General features: G+C 35.1%; 1 protein-coding gene across 3 annotated transcripts; it reads right to left on the minus strand.

The window, feature by feature from the left end:
• Positions 1 to 3,551: 3,551 nt before the first annotated feature.
• Positions 3,552 to 17,231, minus strand: AQP4 (aquaporin 4). Of its 3 annotated transcripts, XM_074277049.1 has the most exons (6): positions 17,106 to 17,226; positions 13,207 to 13,621; positions 12,133 to 12,297; positions 11,794 to 11,874; positions 9,054 to 9,159; positions 3,552 to 4,460 (listed from the first exon to the last, which is right to left on the minus strand). In XM_074277049.1, exons 1-6 carry the CDS (start codon positions 17,135 to 17,137, stop codon positions 4,441 to 4,443), a joined length of 819 nt encoding a protein of 272 aa, XP_074133150.1. In that variant the 5' UTR covers positions 17,138 to 17,226; the 3' UTR covers positions 3,552 to 4,440. The 3 variants fall into 3 exon arrangements, with proteins under 3 accessions (XP_074133150.1, XP_074133132.1, XP_074133140.1); XM_074277031.1 differs by lacking the exon at positions 3,552 to 4,460 and having other exon boundaries at positions 8,303 to 9,159; positions 17,106 to 17,231; XM_074277039.1 differs by lacking the exons at positions 3,552 to 4,460; positions 17,106 to 17,226 and adding an exon at positions 16,055 to 16,144 and having other exon boundaries at positions 8,303 to 9,159.
• Between the last annotated feature and the right edge of the window lie 1,216 nt (positions 17,232 to 18,447).

An 18,447-nucleotide genomic window follows, 5' to 3' on the forward strand; every position in this document is an offset into this window, starting at 1 on the left:
AAAACACCTGTAAGAAAGTGGTGAACTCTTTTTGCAGCTCTTTGGTGCACTTCACTTGATTGTCCCGGGGTTTAACTACATTCCTTTTTCCTATTCACTTCCTTATCATGTATTTCTCCTCCCATACAGCTCTTACACTCCACGAACTACTTCCTCGTTCCTCTAGCTTAGTCAAATCATCTCCCTAATTTACCTGGATGGATGAGCAGGTATGAATGGGTATGCTCCAATAAGTAATTTAGGCTGCACTGAGGCTAGGTCTATCAAAAACCTTTTAAAAATTGTTCCTGTCCAAAGAAAATACTTCAATCTGGCAACCTAGCATAAGTAATCCAGCCTTTCATTCAAGCAATATTATCAAGAGACACTGAAGAGGTTTTTCAGTTGCCATTAGGATGAAATGGACCAATAGCTCTTATGACAGATCACTGTAGTTATTGTGTTATGATGAGAAGGGCAATTGGTACACTGGGCACCAAAAGGTCCAGGTTTGAGTACCAGATTATAAATTGTGTGATGTGTACAAATCACTTGATTCCTCTTGTGTAAGATGGGAATAAAAATACCTGCTATGTATATGTCAAAGGGTTGTTGTGTAGAACATTGAATCATAGATTCAGAACTGGAAGGAATCTTAGCAGGAATCTTAGTGTTTTACAGATGATAAAACAGGTTGAGTTACATGGCCAAGATTTTAAATAAGACAATATTATATGAAAGAATGAATAAAGCCCTATAGGACCTTTGTAAACTATAAAGTGGGCAGTTAGGTGATGCAATGGGTGGTGCTCCAGATGTGATGTCAGGAAGATTTATCTCCCTAAATTCAAAGCTGGCTTCATATATGTCCTTCTCTAAGCAAGTCACTTACTGTTTGCCTCAGTTTATTCCTCTGTAAAATAAGTTTGAGAAGGAAATGGGGAACCACTGCAGTATCTTTGTGAGGAAAACTGCAAATAGGATCATAAATGGTCAAACATGACCAAACAACAGCAAAACTATAGAGTACCATATATTGTCATTATTAAAAATTTTTCAGAATCATAAGTCTCATCAGGTTAGTTACAATAGTTTCTGTGAGAATTAATTGGGACAAGCAATAATTTTGATGTGATTTAATCTTGTGGGAAAAAAAAGTTATATATTTGACCTTATTGATCCTACTTATAACCTTTGTCCTTGAACAGATGAAAACATATTGTTTTCTCCCACTTTATTTATTGGGTGAATGGTAGAGTTTGTCCCACATATGCATTTTTTCTTTCCCCCCCAATTTTGTAGGTTTTAATAATAATTATTATTCCAATGAAATGCTCAAAAGTTGCATTTTAAAAGAACAAACTGAAATGGTTGTTCAAAATATCACTGTGATTGTTGTGGAAAATTGAAGCTGATGCTGAAACAGTATTATCCACATTGAAGCACAAAGGAAAACATGGTTAAAAATGCAAACAAGTCCAATAACTGACAAAATATTGTTGCAAAACAGCCTAACTAATCCTCACTTCCAAGTGACCTGGCATTTGGAGGGACTGTTATTAATTTGTTCATAGTTTGGAGTAGGCTCCTCAAAGTTGAAAAAACTGAAAGAAGATCAGTAAAAACAAAAACAAATAGTTGCTAACCGTTACTCTGAAGGGAAAAAAAAAGTTTGTTCTTGGCAAGAGAATGCAAAGATAAAGAGTGGAATGCTGAAAATTGAAAAAAAATATTGATGAGACAGATTTTTAATTCAAGGTTACACCAGTCAGTCAGTCAGCAAGCATTTATTAAGCTCCTATTGAGTTCCAGGTACTATGTTAACTTATACTGGGAATACAAAGAAAAGCACAAATCAAATCTCTGCTCTTAAAGAGTTCACAGTCTGATGGAAGAGATGATGTGCTAACAACTATGTACAAATAAGATAAATAAGATAAAGATTGGGGATGGTCTTAGAGGGAAGGCACTAAGATTCAGATCAAGAGAGGAGAAAGGTTTTTTGAAGATGGAATGTTAGCTGGGGCTTAAAGCGAGCTAGGGGAACCAGAAGTCAAGGATGAAAAGAATGAAGCTTCCAAGAATGGGGAATGGTCAGTGGAACAAACCTGGTGACCAGTGTCACCACAAAGTACAGTGAGGAAGGGGCCAGTTTATGAAGGAAAGCCAGAAGCATTTTATAATTAATCCTGGAGGTAATAGAGAGTTTACTGGAGGGAAAGCTTAATTTGATAGCTCAGTAGAGGATAGATTGGAAAAAACAAGAGATGAGTCAGTAAGACTAAGCAGTACAATAGTCCAGATGTGAGATGATGAGGGAGGTTAGTGATAGGGCATATACGAGATGCTAGAATGATATTGTTTATTCTTTGAAGATTTGAGCATTCTTATCAGAATACATACATACATACATATAAAATGTATATATATATATATATGTATATATACATACACACACACACACACATACAAAACATCCTCCCAAGTTTTGGGGGATTTAAAATACCACAGGATCTGTATATATTTTTCCTTTTGAGGGAATGATGAACTATGATAAAAAGGTTTATATACAGAGGAATAGAAGCATTCTAAAACTTTAAAAAAGGCCTAAAGAGATCTAGATACTATAAGATGAGCTTGCACGAAACCATATGTCATGAAAAGTTAAGAAAAATAACTAAGAGATGGCAATAAACATGCTTCAGTGGCCTGAGAAGAGATCTGATTTAAACTCTGAAGAAAACTTGTGGGCTATAATCTAGACTAGACTTGAGAAAATGAGTGTTCATCAACAGTAAACTTTATATCCAGTGTGACAAAAATGTGGTTTCATGATAAAGAATTAAGTATGTGTCAAAATCCTGTGAAATCGATGACAAATTGAGTAAAAAAAAGTGATTCTTGCAAAAGAAGAATATTTTGCATATGTCAAATTTTTAAAGATGAAAAAATTCACAAGTCATTTTTTATTAGTTTTCATTTCACAAAAAACTGAGAAACAAAGTAATTGGCTGAAGGTCAAATAGCATATCAACAACAGAAATAGAAGGGAAAACTCATAACAGAATCTATAGCTTTGAAAGCTGCCTTGGAGCAGTAAGCCGTCAACTTGGTGGAAGAGCAATAAACCTACCAAGAATGGCAGCCCTGATGCCTAGTAGGGACTTAATCCACATAAGTATTCCTCAAAACAATTTTAAGATATGTCAATAAATTTCATTATTTTACTTTGTCCCAAGTAATTTGCATACCTGAATATGTGCTTAAGTCTTGATATAAAGGTAAATAGCCAGTGGAATATCTTATGTCAAAATTAATATAGACACTTTGACCTATGTAATAGAATTTTTGTTATTAGTTTTAGGTCTCCTGCTATGTACACTCTGTAGGTACTCAATGAATACTTATTGACTGCTGGTACTTCACTCCATGGATATTTTATTTGATGAGGAATATAATTAAATGTCATCAACAACTATCCATTCCAATGGAAGCTCCCAAGATCAGCACATTCTTAATGCTTTCCTAGGGAAAACAAAACTTAACTCATAGAGAAAAGAAAAAGCAAAAACTTGAAGATATCAAACACACACTTGTTTTTATTTTAAGCAAACAACAATTTATTTGCAAAAGGTTAATGTTATGAGATACAGTATAACTAGTGGAAATCAACCAATTTGATCATATTTTTAATATATTATTCCAAATGCACTGCATTGTAAGTTAAAGCCCTGTGACATTAATTCTAGTATTATAGTAACAATTAACATTTCATTTCATAAATAACTGTGAATATAGCCATATGTTCAGTTTATTTTCCTTAGCTTATCATGAATTATAATTTCATTCTGACTTGGGTCATAAAAATGACAAATACTTGTTTATTCATTTTTATGCATTGCTTGCTTATTAAATTAATCCCAAAAAGCTACTTAACACATATGATGGTGGATTACACAAATTAGGTATATTTTCATCCTTTTGATTTGACACCCTTTACAATGAAAGATTAACACTCTAACTTTGCTTTAATTTGATGTACCTTGCCAACAGTGCACAGTTTATAATATTTGATATACTTTCTTCAAAAGCCCCAGACATTAGCAAAGTAGAGCTGCTAGATTTTTGATCTAGCATAAAATTTCTATTATTTATTTCAAAGAAATATGAGTTTTAAAAATCAGTTCCATCTTCATTAACTGAGAGATAGCACATACCACCTCTGAGAAGAAAGGTCATCCAAAAGAAATAGAGAAACACTGAGTAACAGTAAATCAAATACAAAGGACATTTGGCTACTAACATAACCATTGTTACCATCATTAGGGTTGATAATGAATATTTACAACAATAGACCAGTAGCTATGGAATATCAGCTGATGTGGTGGAAGTTAAGCATTATGAAGGTGGTCTTGTCTGATGGCATTCCTAGTACTGTGTCAGATGGGTGTGGTAGATTGTTCATTTTTGAGGGTGGTGATCTGTGATGGGAAAATGGTTATATAAAACTAAGTGGGAATGGTAGGAGAGATGGCATATGTATTGTCCATTCCATCAAGGTCCTATCTTACAATGATCTTTTTCCTGTCCTACAAACAATGTCTGGGCAATTATAAGCAATTTCTAGTCCTGCCTACTTTACTTCAGTATGGTGGCAAATATGAAGGAACTGAAAAGATGGTACTTAGCTAATTAAATAAGACAGATCCTCACAAAAATTCTTTAGAATCTACAACCTTCTGTGACAGGTTCCCCTCAGCAGGGATTGGACCCATTGTACCTTTCTTATCACTTTACAGGGAAAGACTACAAACTTAATTTTTTTCTTTACTGAAAGAGATCTTTCTTGCCTCAAACCTTGACATGTATTTAAAAATCAAGTTGTAGAATGACTTACTACTTGACTAAATTTATATATACATAACATATGAAAATTTAAGTGTTAGAAAATATATTTGAGATGAAGTGAGTTAAATCTTATAATTTTCCCCCCAAAGATAACTGTATCTTTCTAATAATCTTCTCATCAGTAAATTAGTTAGGAAAGACATGATTACTTTTCAGTGAAATGTTTTAATATGTGTATTAGAAATTACTATATACAATAATTTTTAGTAGCTTTTATATTCATTGGATTATGGTCTGTAGAGTTCAAACTGTGATCTGTTATGTCAAGAAAAGGGAGTAAATTAAGTTTATTTTAGCTTTTGAATATAAAACTCCATTTTCTGATTTTAAGGCAATTTAACTAATGATATTTTGATGGTTTTCCCAGCCTGAAAAGAATACTCTGACTATGTCTGTTTAGAAACTCTTCCTAGTTGATGAGGTGAAATTAAACTCCAAACAAATGAAGAGCAATATGGAGAAGAGAAGGGCATTGGGTTTGGAGTCAGAAGACCTGAGTGTGAATCTAGGCTTTTTCAAATTTTTTAAACTGTGCGATCTTGGGCCTCAATTTCCACATTTGAAAAGTGAGAGGAGCAGACAAAATGATCTCTAAGATTTTATGATCCTAACTAACTCACTTTTCTTTATCTGTGTTTTATCTCAAACTTCATCTACATTTTATCCCAATATTTCAAATCTCTGATGAAATTCAATGCATTCCTTAGAAGCACATACTAAAAGGAGGTAAGTGATTTGCTCAAGGTTACAGAGCAAAGTGACAAGAGTAATGCAAAGCATAGAAATATTGATATATATTTTTTGTAATTCATTTTTTAACTACCAGTCAACACTTCCTTTAAGTGTCTGACTACTTTGAAATCAGGCATTTTATCCAGATTTCCCACCCATCCCCTAAACACCCAAACCCCAAACATCCCTTTGCTATATATAACTTTTGACAACATAAACAGATCTTCATAGAGAGAATTATTTTACTATTCAGGGATGTTTGGGCCATCTCTGTGCCTACAATTCAGTACTTTTCCATTATGTACCTTTAAAGAGAAAGGTAGGAATCATTTTCGTGGTCAGGCACAATTCCTTTGTGTTTTTACTAGTTTTTTTTTCCTTTCTGATCTCTCTTCTGTATATCAGGCAGTAGTGCTCTCCTGGGACAGGCACTATGCACTTCATTAATAAAAAGAGATTAAAGGAAAAAGCCTCAGTCTCCTAATACACATGGATAATTTGGTGTCATCCACAAGGCAATAGACCCCTGCTGCAGAGATGTCATTAGAAAGGTACAATTTCATTACTTTTTACTGGCAAAGCCTTGAGTGAAATACAAAATATGTTACCTCATATGCAAAAAAAAAAAAAAATTACATCCCAACTCACAACTTATGTGTTCATTTGCTTCATGCCTCTAAAATACTAGAATTTAAGAAAGACATTTTTATAGTTCTTACATTTATAATATTTTCCCTTAATAAGTCCCTTAAAAGCATATATTTATGAAATATTAAGCAAAACACATCTATTAAAATAAAAGTATTTTTGTTTCCCAACTTCAAATGAAATGTTTTGAAAACTAAAAACATGCACCATTTTTCTTCTTCTCTGATTTGATGAATGAAGTAGCTGTGGTTGTATCTCTTTTGCAAACAGAAATGTGTATACAAATGTAATATGGAAGAATATTGCTAAAAATGATTGCCATCAGGAAAGTTATGATATAAAGTGACTTTTTTATGGCAAATGGGGGTGTTAACTCTGGCTGGTTAACGTAGTATATCTCTGAACTAGTTTATCTACTGATAATTGATAGCTGGACGTATACTGGGAAAACACAACCACTGATGTTAAGCCCCTTTAACGGTGTAGTATTCAGGCATTTGGCAAAGCAGTTGAACACAGCCCTCAGGTGACTTTCACACTTGGCTCTATAGAAACCAGTGCCAAGCAAGTAACTTGGAGCTGGAGAAATGAATTATTGGCCAAGTAGAGCTCTACCCTTGGTGTTTATCCCAAGGATAGTGCCTGGAACCTAGGCAGGCCCCATCACCAAATGCCAATGGCACTACCCAGCCGGCTGCACTGGCACTACCTTTCTCAGTCAGCCTCCCGGCTTTCCTAGCACCGAAGAGAATCAGGTTTAATAATGGTCCATTATCTCACTGCCACAGACACACAGCTGCCATTAACGCTAAAAAGTACTTCTCAGTTGGAACTGTGCTTGGGAGAGGGGAGCTCTTGGTTATCAGCTATTTACAAGCTACCCCTTGCAGTGATGAGTTTTTACTTCACTTCTACTGGGTTTTGTTCAATGAAATTGACATTTGCAGCTCTTTGTTTTAGACTAAAGCCTAGACAGTTAAAACTATATGAGCTGGGGTTTCCAGAGAACTCAATACTGACATAAGGCAAAAGCAAAATAAATAGAAACTATTTATATATACCCTTATAACAAAGAAATGAGTCTGTAACAAAAATCCATTAAATTTACTTCTGTTGGGTTATCCAGTACAATTCTATAAATGAAAGGCCTTCTTTGCAGGCAGAACATTCTGATGTTTTCCTTTTTATCTGGTCCCAGTTTCTTCCTGATGCCTTTTTTTTTTCTCAATTTCCCTTACCCATAAGATATCACACTTGTAATGCTGATTATTCACCAGTTGAATAAGAAATGAGGCAGACTTTCATATCAATGAGACTGAGTAGGTCACTTTAACAAGTATAGTCTGGATCAATTAGTGTTTTTGCATTGGACATGGCTTAGGTAAGTAGCATTTATCTAATAATAACAGTCACAATTAATGTAATGTTTATGTTATCAAAATATCTCTTATCTAGTGTTTAAATATAGTTAACAGACATTAATGACAAACAAACACAAAATAACCCCAGATTTTCCAATAAATTAAAAAGATAAGTGTGGTTAATGTTGAGATGATACAAATTAACACACCATAGTTTATTTAAGTAAGTGCACTGAAAACAGATTAAACCTTTTTTTCCTTTGATACAAGTATTCATATTTACTGGATCTTACAAGTTGCAGTATGGGAACATACTGATTCCCATGTGAGCCTGGGATTCATGGGAGGACTGAATTTCAATAGGTGAACCTCAAGAGTTAGATGTTTGGTCAGAGTGGACATAGAAAACAACATATATACATATATATATATATGTATGTATATATATATATATATATATATACACATACATACTATATTTGAGAATGTTTCAATCTCGAAATTTTCAGATGGACTATTATATCAGTGGGAAGTGACATGTGCCATGCAAAGGATAGATAGGTGTAATGTCAGTTTAGTAAGAACCATTTGCAATTACTATCTACTTTAAAAAATAAAACAAAACAAACAAACAAATAAAAAAAACCTGTTAAAGTATTATTTTGCAAGGGTACAGTTTTTTTTTTTTTTTTTTTAATGATTACCTGCTGATGTGGGCATGTGGGGGTAGAGGAACACAAGTAATTACTCCTCTGAGTTTAAATGAATGTGTGACTTATACATTACCACTGATAAATCTGCAAATAATGCTTAATATAGTTAAACAGCCTAATTAGGGTTGACAACAGCCCATCATGTGTCAGAAGAACAATCTGATAAATATATGTCCATAGGCAGTTTCCAGGCAATTCTCAACTGCCAATTTGTACCTTAAACATCTGTACTTTCAGTTCACTATTGACTGCTGATAAATGGGGATAGAAATAAACATTTATGTATATTTAATTTGGGGGTATGCTTAGGGATATCTTTTAAAATTTGGGACCCACTACAGGTCTCCTTCCTATCTTTACAGGGAGAAGGAGGTATTTAACATTTAGAGACTGAGGACTCTGACATAAAGCAGCTGATAATTTGCTTCCTCCTTCACAAACCAGAAGACTTGCATGTACCTGATTTATAACAAATCTGTTTCTTTAATGGGTGGAAGGAAATCTGAGGGGTCTTCTCTGCTTTCAGTGCCACTTGATAGTCATACTGAAGACAACACTTCACTGGATGGATCTTTCCCCTTCTTTTCGTCCCCCCTTTCAATGTCAATTGTGTGTACTAATCCAGGTTTTAGGATCAAATCATCGGTTTCTACCTGACTTCTGTTGTCATCCACCTCCATGTAGGTCCCTTTAGTTTGCTGAGAAGTCTTACCGAAAGCCTCTCTAAAACGGCGTTTAAGTTCTACATCAGGACAGAAGACATACTCGTAAAGGCCACCAGCAAGGACAGCTCCAATGATTGGTCCTACCCAGTAGATCTACAGAAACATGAAATAATAGAAAGCTATTAAAATTATTATTCCTAAAGAAAACAAAAAGCATTTGAATGTACAATTTGACTAGCTTAATTTAGGGTTTATATATCTGAAGAAAACTGAGCTGTATAGAAAAAGTAAGGCATCACAATAATCTCTCAATGCATGGACCTTGAGTACATTTTTGAGCAGAAAACAAGATTACTCCTTTCTTCCATTCCTTTTTTAAAAATCTCTTTTTTATTCTTTTCTTCTTGTATTGGTTTCTAAAGTCAGAGCACTTTTTTTTTTCTTGGCTGTATTGAAAACCATACATATGTTATGAATTCTCCACTTGCACTTGAAATAAATACAAAAGAATTTCCAGAGGTGTTTTTATTCTTCCTTAGAATTGCCGGTTTCTTACTGTTTTTTTTCTGAAGTCACGTTCACAGTACAGACTTGACAATATTTGGATTTAGCTATAGAGCACCACACTGAAAATTTGCAGAAGAAAATGTGAGAAGAATAACTAGAAAAAGCTCCATTTTCCTCCCATGATTTTCCTAAATTTTGGTGAATTAGTTTTATTTGTAAATGCCACAATATTTTCATTCTTGTTCTTAATTAGAAATAGAATATTTTCAGTGCTAATTCTTTAAAAATATAGTAGCTAGCATTTAGATACCAATTTAAGCTTTTCAAAATGTTTTTACAAATATTAGTTTATGCTCAGAACAACCCAAGAGGTAGGTACTATCATTATTCTTATTTTAAAGATAAATAAATTGAAGCAGATAGAAGTTAAATGAGTTGCCCAGCATCCCACAATTAGTAAGTATCTGAGGCTGACTGAATTCAGGTCTTCCTGGCTTTAGATAAAATGCTCTATCCATTGTATCACTTAGCTTTCTCTTTAACAAAGGTGAACTGGTTGAATATTGGATTGATAAATAACCTGATTTACATGGGATGGGACATAAAAATCAACTAGTCAAAGTTGATGAAATTATCTATGAGTTGAAATTAAGATTTCTAATGAATTGGAATTCTCCCACTAGAGAAAACACTTAGGGTGTGCTATTAACCAATTTTTAGCTACTTCAGTCTTTTTTTGAAAAGACACAGTCAAATGGTGTTCACTAAGCTTAGGAAAATTCCTTTATACAGCTTTCTTACTGCAAAATAAAAACTAAATTCCAACTTTAAGCTGTGTCTGTAGCAAACACAATCGATCAAACTGTGGGCATAGTGGCTGTAGAACTGGGTTCCTTATCTTGAACATGAAAAGAATTGTAAGAGAGTTTATTTTCTTTGTTCCCTTTCAATGTGGGAAATGAGAACCGTCCCCCAAATATCTTTGCTCTTTATTTCTTTGGTTAAAAACTCATTTGGTTAGTAAGACTGATTTTATGTAGAATCAGCTTCAAAAAAGGAAAATCTAGACATTTAGTTGACTCCTTAAATACCTGTTTTCAGCATTTATGCAAATGATACCTTGATTTTGAGAAATAGTTTTATGTTTTTCAAAGAAGTCATATGTATGTGTTTTTTAGCTAAAGTAGATTTTTTCTTTGAAATGATTTAAATATTAGTGATCTTTTTTTTTTTTTTCTTTCATGTTTTCATTTTTCCTCTGGGAAAGGTTTAAAGGAAACTTTAAACCAGTAATGGATTTGGATCATGAACACTAAAGGACAGAGAAAGATACAAAATGGAATTAATTCTTTATACATACATACATACATACACACATATACATTCATATGGCTATGTGTATATATTTTAATACTTATGATTACTTTTGCATAACTTTGTCACCTACCTCCCTTGATATCTTTAAGTTTATATCATTTCATTGGACTGATTGGGATCAGACCCTACAGATTTTAATCTTGCTTGGGATCAGTCTTTAAAACTGCTAAATTATTCATTGCTTTTTTCCAAACCTGTTCCAAGAATTTACCCAAATAAAACTGATTAAAGTAGAAAATGGAAACCCTGTTGTCTTGAGGCAGTACCACCATATTATTTATTTAGACACCTGACTAAATATATTCCTTAAAATCATATAGTTTATGTATGTTTATAAATATATATTTATATGTTTATATTTTACATAATATTTTAAAACTGTGTTTTTCATAGTAACAATTATTATATAGTCTACATGATCTGCTTGCTGTTGGGATGCTTCCAGTTCCCATATGATTAATTGAATTCATGCTTTGGTAAACAAAGAAGGTAAACATGTCTAACCTGGATAATGTTTTCAAGTTCTTGGCTTTCCAAAAGTATGCTTTCTTTCACTACTGAGTAAGATTTGTTTTTGTTTACTTGAGAAACTCACCCATCCCATCTCCTCACTTTTAAATTGACTTCTGATAGGTCACCTACAAGTATGCACTAAATTCTGCCACACAACTTATCACACATACCACAAAAAGCAGGACATTTATATAATCTTTCCTGCAGGCATAGAACAAATGTAAGATGGAATGTTTTGCAGCAGATCTGTGCTAGTATTTCCCTAATCTTTAATGGAAGATGTCATAAAAAGGGGAAAAGGAAAATATACAACAATAAACAAATGAGAAACAAGCAATTCGTCATTGTTCTCAGCTATAGGAAGATAATAACAATAATAAGCACTTTTACCCAGTGGTTTTCCCAGTTTCCCATGATAACAGCAGGTCCAAAAGATCGGGCAGGGTTCATGCTGGCACCAGTATAATTGATCTATGGGAAAAATGAAATAAACTTCAGGCATTATTAAAATATTTTTAGTGTCATTCACTGCCACTTGATGCCATTAGCCAACCCATTTGGAGATTTCTATCGGTAAGTTATATCAACATTTGACAAAAATTATCTCTTAAAATGAAGAAACAGTAAGTTAAATGGTAACCACATTGGCCATTAAAGAAATCTTTAGTCTAGTTCTAAGGAGAAGAAAAATGAAATGGACCAATTATTTAAATAGAGTTGGAAACTTACAGCAAATAAATGTCCAATTGCAACAGAAAATCCAATTGCTAAAGCTATTGAACCAGTGACATCAGTTCGTTTTGAATCACAGCTGGCAAAGATAGTAAACACCAACTGAAATGTGATTATCAACTCCACTAGGAGCCCATGACCAGCTGTAAGGTTTCCATGCACCTAGAAAGAGAAAAATACCTTCTTAATAGAAGTTTGCATCTTATATAATAATATACAAATGCAAATGACATATTTCATCATGGTTAAAGATGGTGGTTATACTCCAGATTTTTTTTTTAATTGTTAGGAAAAAAAAAACCAAACAAATCAAAATATATTTTTATTTATTTTGGCAGTTAGAGGAAATTTTACAATGACCAAATGGAACTCATAATGAATGCTCAGTCCTACAAAGGAAGTCAGTTTTGCTAGTGTTGAACTTAAACTTCTAAAACACTTTTTGAGAGCACTGTAATTTCATAATGCGATTAGAAATTCACTAATTAGGTTTAAATTAATTAATTTCTATTTCAATTAAAATTTAAGCAGTGTAAGGCTTTAGTGGATTTTTAATCAGCTGTGGTGCTGAGCTAACAAATGATATTCCTTATCAGCTTAGAACAAAGCTGGGATGTAAACACTAATACTTTTTTTTTTTTTTTTTTTTTTTTTTTTTTTGTAAAAGAAGCATAGTATTCTAATGGAAATGAAACTAAATCATTCCCACAAATTTCTTCCTCCATCCCCCACCTAAAGAATATATGTTATCATAAACAAAATCTGTAATCAGTAAAGAAAATGGGGATGATGAAGACAGAGGGGGAAATGATAGCTTTTGATGCATCTGAACTCAGCAGTGTTCTAAATCACTTAATAGCCCCCAAAGATTTCCTATTGATACTGTCAGTTTTCCAGAACACTTTCTTGCCCATGCTAATAATTATCTAAGCTCCCCAATGAATAGGATATTTGCTGGGACTAAATTAGTCACTTTGGGGAAGCTCTTTCTGGAAGCTAAGGTTTCATTTATCAGAGTCAACATCATCAACTTCAGAATCTTGGTTTAAAAGTAAGAGTGAAACTCTTTACCGTAGTAACTCCCAAACCTCCCACCACACTGGGAGGTGTGACAAGGTAGAGGATCCCTGCCCCGATGATAGCACCTAGGCACTGAGCAGCAATGTAGAAGACAGATTTAGCAAGGCTGATCTTCCTCGTGCAGACCATGGCCACAGTCACAGCGGGATTGATATGGCCTCCACTAATATGTCCAAAGCACTGGACCATGGTTGCAATGCTGAGTCCAAAACAGAGGGAAATAAGGACCATATCTACTGGTAAAGGCTTCTCTGTTCCACCCCAGTTGATGGTGGAACCCAAGCTGAGGAGAACAAAAATAAGCATTGCCAAAAACTCAGCGGCCACAGCTTTCCAGAAAGGCTGAGTCCAAACTCCTTTGAATGCCACCATGATGCTCTCACGTTTACACAGAGGTCCACACTTACTGAAAAAGAGGAAAATAAGCCTGAATCAGAAGCCACTAAGCCAGCCTGTATTTTACTGGAAGATTTTAGACTATAATTGGCAGGTTCTCCAGTGATGCGGAGTGTGGTAGGGAGGAGTTAGCAAAGGTTATTTGCATACCAATAAAAAAAATCCTTGTAATATTGGAGAAAATCTCTACAAATTTTCAAGTTGTTTTTGTAGGTTATTAAATGTTATATATACTTTTATTTACATACATACATCACATTTTAAGGGGTCTTTATACTGACCCCTGAGAGGAAAGTGCTTAAATGATATTCTTTGAAATACATATTGAAATTGATTTATCCTATTGACTTTCTATCAGATCAAGTTTTATATTCTTTCTCTCTTAAGGTCATAGACACTTGTGGACACAAAGCAGAAAGTCTTTTTCGGCTTTTTTTTCCCATCGTTTCCTTGAAAAGGTACTCTGAAAATGGGCTTAGAGGTCATTTTTTTCCCCTCTCTTTACGGACCTCGGATTTAGAGGAAATCTGCTAGGAAGGCAGAAATTCGAGACACCAGTTTCTTGCTTCAGAAATACCCCAGCAGGCAAATTAAGAGAGAAAACAAATCACAAAGTGAGTGCAAATGTGAACAGAATCAGACTGAGTTTTAGATAAGCTCATTCCCTCTCTCTCTTTGAACGTGGAGCAGGATTACAGTAAATTGAAGGCAGGAGGAATTCGCTAATTGGTTGCCGATCCATGAGTCACAATGAGTTTTAGTGAAGCTAGACCTGAAAGAAGAGTTCCGTGAAGTGTCATCCCCGGAACAAAGCAGGGGATTCAGAATGGAACCCTTGGAGAGGAAAGCTCTCTGGATTGGTAGGAAAGTAGCCTCTTCCCCCAAAAGGGCCACCACCAGGAGCTCACGCAGAGCCCAGGATTCTGAATAAATAGAAATGTTTTTTCAGGATTGAGACAACCACCAGGACACAAGTAGGAAATTAAGAGTAGGGGAAAATGCCATGCACAGTGTGCCAACTCGCACCTACCACCCTCCCCCTTCCCCTGCCGCCCCTTTCTTTGGAGCTGAAGGAGTCCGGGAAGAGAAGGATTGCTGGTCAATGACCTTGCAGATAGCATTTTAGGGGGAGTTTCACCGTGGAATTTTTATTTGTTGCATCATGGAGGGGCCATTCAAGAGATTTCTTCCTGCTTCCATGCTCAACCTTTTGTGTTGCTTTAGATTTATGCAACGCTGCCATGGTCCACTTGGAGGTCCTTGCCCACCTGGCCTCAGCGACCCTCTCTCACTCGAAGGGAGGAGGGAGAAGGAGCCAATAAATTAAGGGCTCTGAGCTGCGTTATAGGGTGGAATGGAGGTGGGGGACATAGGGAACAATTAGTAGCCTTGCTATCGCCTTCTCAGCTGCTGCTTACCTGTCTAGGAATACTGACCGGAGTCTTATCCTTCCACTTTTCCCTTTTCTAATCTCCTTTGGGTAAGGGGAGACAGGATGAAATTGTCAGCTTCCCCATAGGCCCACATATCACTGAGACTTAATACAGGACTTTGCACTAATAGCCTTAGAAATACATAGAGGACACAAAAATAACTGAAGGTGTGACTTCTCCTGGAGCATTGCTCCCAAATGATTTAGTGCGTAGTGGGCTTCACCCCACAATTGCCCTGAGGACATCCTTCCATCCCTCCAGGCTTTTGCATTTGTGTGTTAATCCCTTTGCAAAACAGTGCCAAAATCTTTGAGTTGTACTGCTGAGGCAACCTCAGAGTAGGAGAGAAACTTTTCCCCAGGGACTGGTCTGCAAGTGTTGCTCAATGGTTCTTACCATTGAGAGCAAAGTTAAGATTGAGACAAGACAGCTCAGTTAGCACTTTTGCAGGACAGAATTACTTCTCAAGCAGAGTCAGTTCACCAATGCATTCCTTAGCAATCAGATCATCTTCTCCCTATCCACCCTAATTCACATCCCATACCTTATTCCTTGTTCTGTACCTTTAAAGAGGAAACTGCTTTTGACATTTTAGGATTTACTTCAAAACTCAGTTTTTGAATTGAGTTGATATTTTGAGAGGTCAGAGGTAGGAAAGTAAAAAAAAAAAAAAAAAATCACAAAAAACAAAAGCACTGGCCTCCTGTCACAAGATAAAGGAGGAGTTACTGGAAGAAAAACAGCAGGGGGTTACCCCAAGCTTTTCTTGCTCAGCTGAATTTGTCTAAGTGACATATGTAATTATATGACTCCAAGTGGGAAACGAATGACTTTTAGTAAACCTGTAAACTAGGACCTATAGAAGCAAATAACAGCTTTATGATATTAATCAAACAAACAGACAGATTAAAAAAATGTTTTCAAAAGTATCCCCATAGAAGCCAAGGGAAAGGGTAGAATAACCTCTTACAAACCCCCCTCAAAGTGGAGAGGCTCTGCCCTGGACTTACCAGTGGGCAAAGGCCCTAGTTGGTCTTTAACTTTGCACGCAGGAATGAGAGAGTCAAAAGTCGGAAAAAGGAGGGAGAAAAGAAGGAAAGTCAGGGAAGCAGGGTGAGCAGGAAGTTTTTTTTTTTTTTTTTTTTTTTTTTTTTTTTTTTCCTTTTATAGCTAAGCAAAAGAAAAGGATCTCATGAGAAAACACAAGGGGGAGGAGGTGCCTAAAGAAAGGGCCCACCTCCCTGGCTAAATCTCAGTGTATCTCTCCCTCCCCCAATTCCCCAGGTTTCCTCTGCTTCCTTCTTTTTCCTCCACCTGCTTGCCTCCCCAGAGATCTAGTCTAAGAAACTTTGTTATTTCTTATGGTTTTGATCTGTGCCAGCCACAGAAATCACAAACAAATGAACATCTTTTGGACTATGCTTTTTAGATTTTCCCTTGAAACCTACTAGGATTTGTCTCCAGGGCTGAGCCAGACAGTTTCGTTTCCTTGTGAACCCCAACATTACTAAGCAGGGCATGTCTCTATGTAACAAGTGTTCTCAACAGCTACCTTTCTAGTTCCTATTTATTGCCCCCCATTTCCCTTAAACGCGCCCACTTTTTGGAGAGGCACCAACACAATTTGTTTTGCTTTTTTACTTTAGAACAAAGCAGGGTTTGTTGATGTGAACGGGTTTTACTGAGTTGGGCTCATTACTTTCTAACTGAGAACCAAGCTTGCTTATCTAGTTCAATCTATTTTGGGGCAACTAAACACCTGGGTGAGTAACTTTTCTAAGCAAAGAGACCTCTGACAGGTTTGCTTCCATAGGGTACTTTCTCTGTGTTTCCAAAGATCTCTTCCCCTAATTGTGATTTACTTAAAAGCATCTTCTGCTCCCTGTTCTCTGTACCTCTCTAACAAATATTCCGGCACCCAGATCTAGAAGAATTATTCACATACTAAGGAGGTACCCTTCAGAGTCTATCTGAGATATCATGTATTTATATTAAAATGCAAGAGCCCTCAACTTGGCAGCCTTTTACATTGTGCTCCCTTAAGGAAAACAAAGTACTTACCCCCAACGCCTTGATGCTGTTCTGTCACTCATTCCTTCCTTGGATAGAGTGCACAGGAGGCAGCCCTCTAATAGCTCAGACTACAGCACTGAGTGCTCTCGGAGTCAGATTACTGCAACTTGTCTGATTGGGTTTTTGGAGTGTAGGGGTGGAAAGATTTTGAACCATGTGGCAATCACTAAGTTATATTTGAACTTGAAATAACTTTTCCTTACTTGATCACTGTAGATTTAGAGCATTTTAGGAATAGGAAGTGTACATACACATATATACATAGATGTATGTATGTATATACATAATATTTCAGTTGGTCATTTTTACTTTTTAAAGGAAGTCCATATATATATGTATATGTGTACATATATATATGTATATATATATATATATATATATAAACAATATTATTTTAGTTGATCATTTTTATTTTAAAAGGGAATTTCTTTAACCTGATAATCCTTATTCTCCTCATCTAAGGAATTGACTTACTTGTATATAGTACCTGAAATAGGATAAAAATTGGGAAACAAATCTTGTTTATGTGACAGTTAATTTTTAAAATTTTTAAATTAATGAAGAGTATCCAATAATTTGTGTTTTCTATTCTCAATTTTTCTCCATTGAAGAAATAGCAGTTTCCTTTTTAAAGCTCCTTTTTAAAGATACATAAAATTTAGACAGTTTCCTAAGAAATATATTTCAAAATAAGAAAAAATACCATTCATATTGTATTTTGTGATTTATATAGCCTTTTCTCCACAAAAATTTTCTCTACAATAACCTTTGGAGAAAGGTAGTTCAAGTACCATTATCCCAATTGTTGAGATGAATAAACTGAAACTCATGTTGAATGACTTGTCTAAAATCACAGCTAGTAAGTTCAGAGTACTAGCCCAAGTTTTGACTCCAGTCTAGCCCAGCACTTAGGTTACTATATCATGCTGTATATCTTATGTTTATCTTTCTCTGAGAGGAGTGTTGTATAAAAAATAACAAATTTAAGAAGTGTGGGGATGGAATGAGGAATGAACCTTTAAAATATTTAATGCCCAGAAACATAAAGGGCATTAGGAATGTGTGCACAATAACATTAAGACATAGCACTCTTTCATCATCACATTTAAGATAAAATTATTTTAGAGTTGAGTATGTTCATATGAACGGAAGAAATTCCAAGGAAAGGAAAAAAGGCATTAAAATAATTCATTCTTTTTCTCCCACTGGAGTACCTGAAAGATGAAGATAGATAAAAAATTGTTTACCAGAAGAGGACTTGGAATTTTGAGTTTTTTTTTTTTGTTAAAAAAGCATCATATTGTTTCATTCATTTATCCAACTACAATTT

The sequence above is a fragment of the Sminthopsis crassicaudata genome, chromosome 1, assembly GCF_048593235.1.
Source record: "Sminthopsis crassicaudata isolate SCR6 chromosome 1, ASM4859323v1, whole genome shotgun sequence".
NCBI classification, from domain to species: domain Eukaryota; kingdom Metazoa; phylum Chordata; class Mammalia; order Dasyuromorphia; family Dasyuridae; genus Sminthopsis; species Sminthopsis crassicaudata.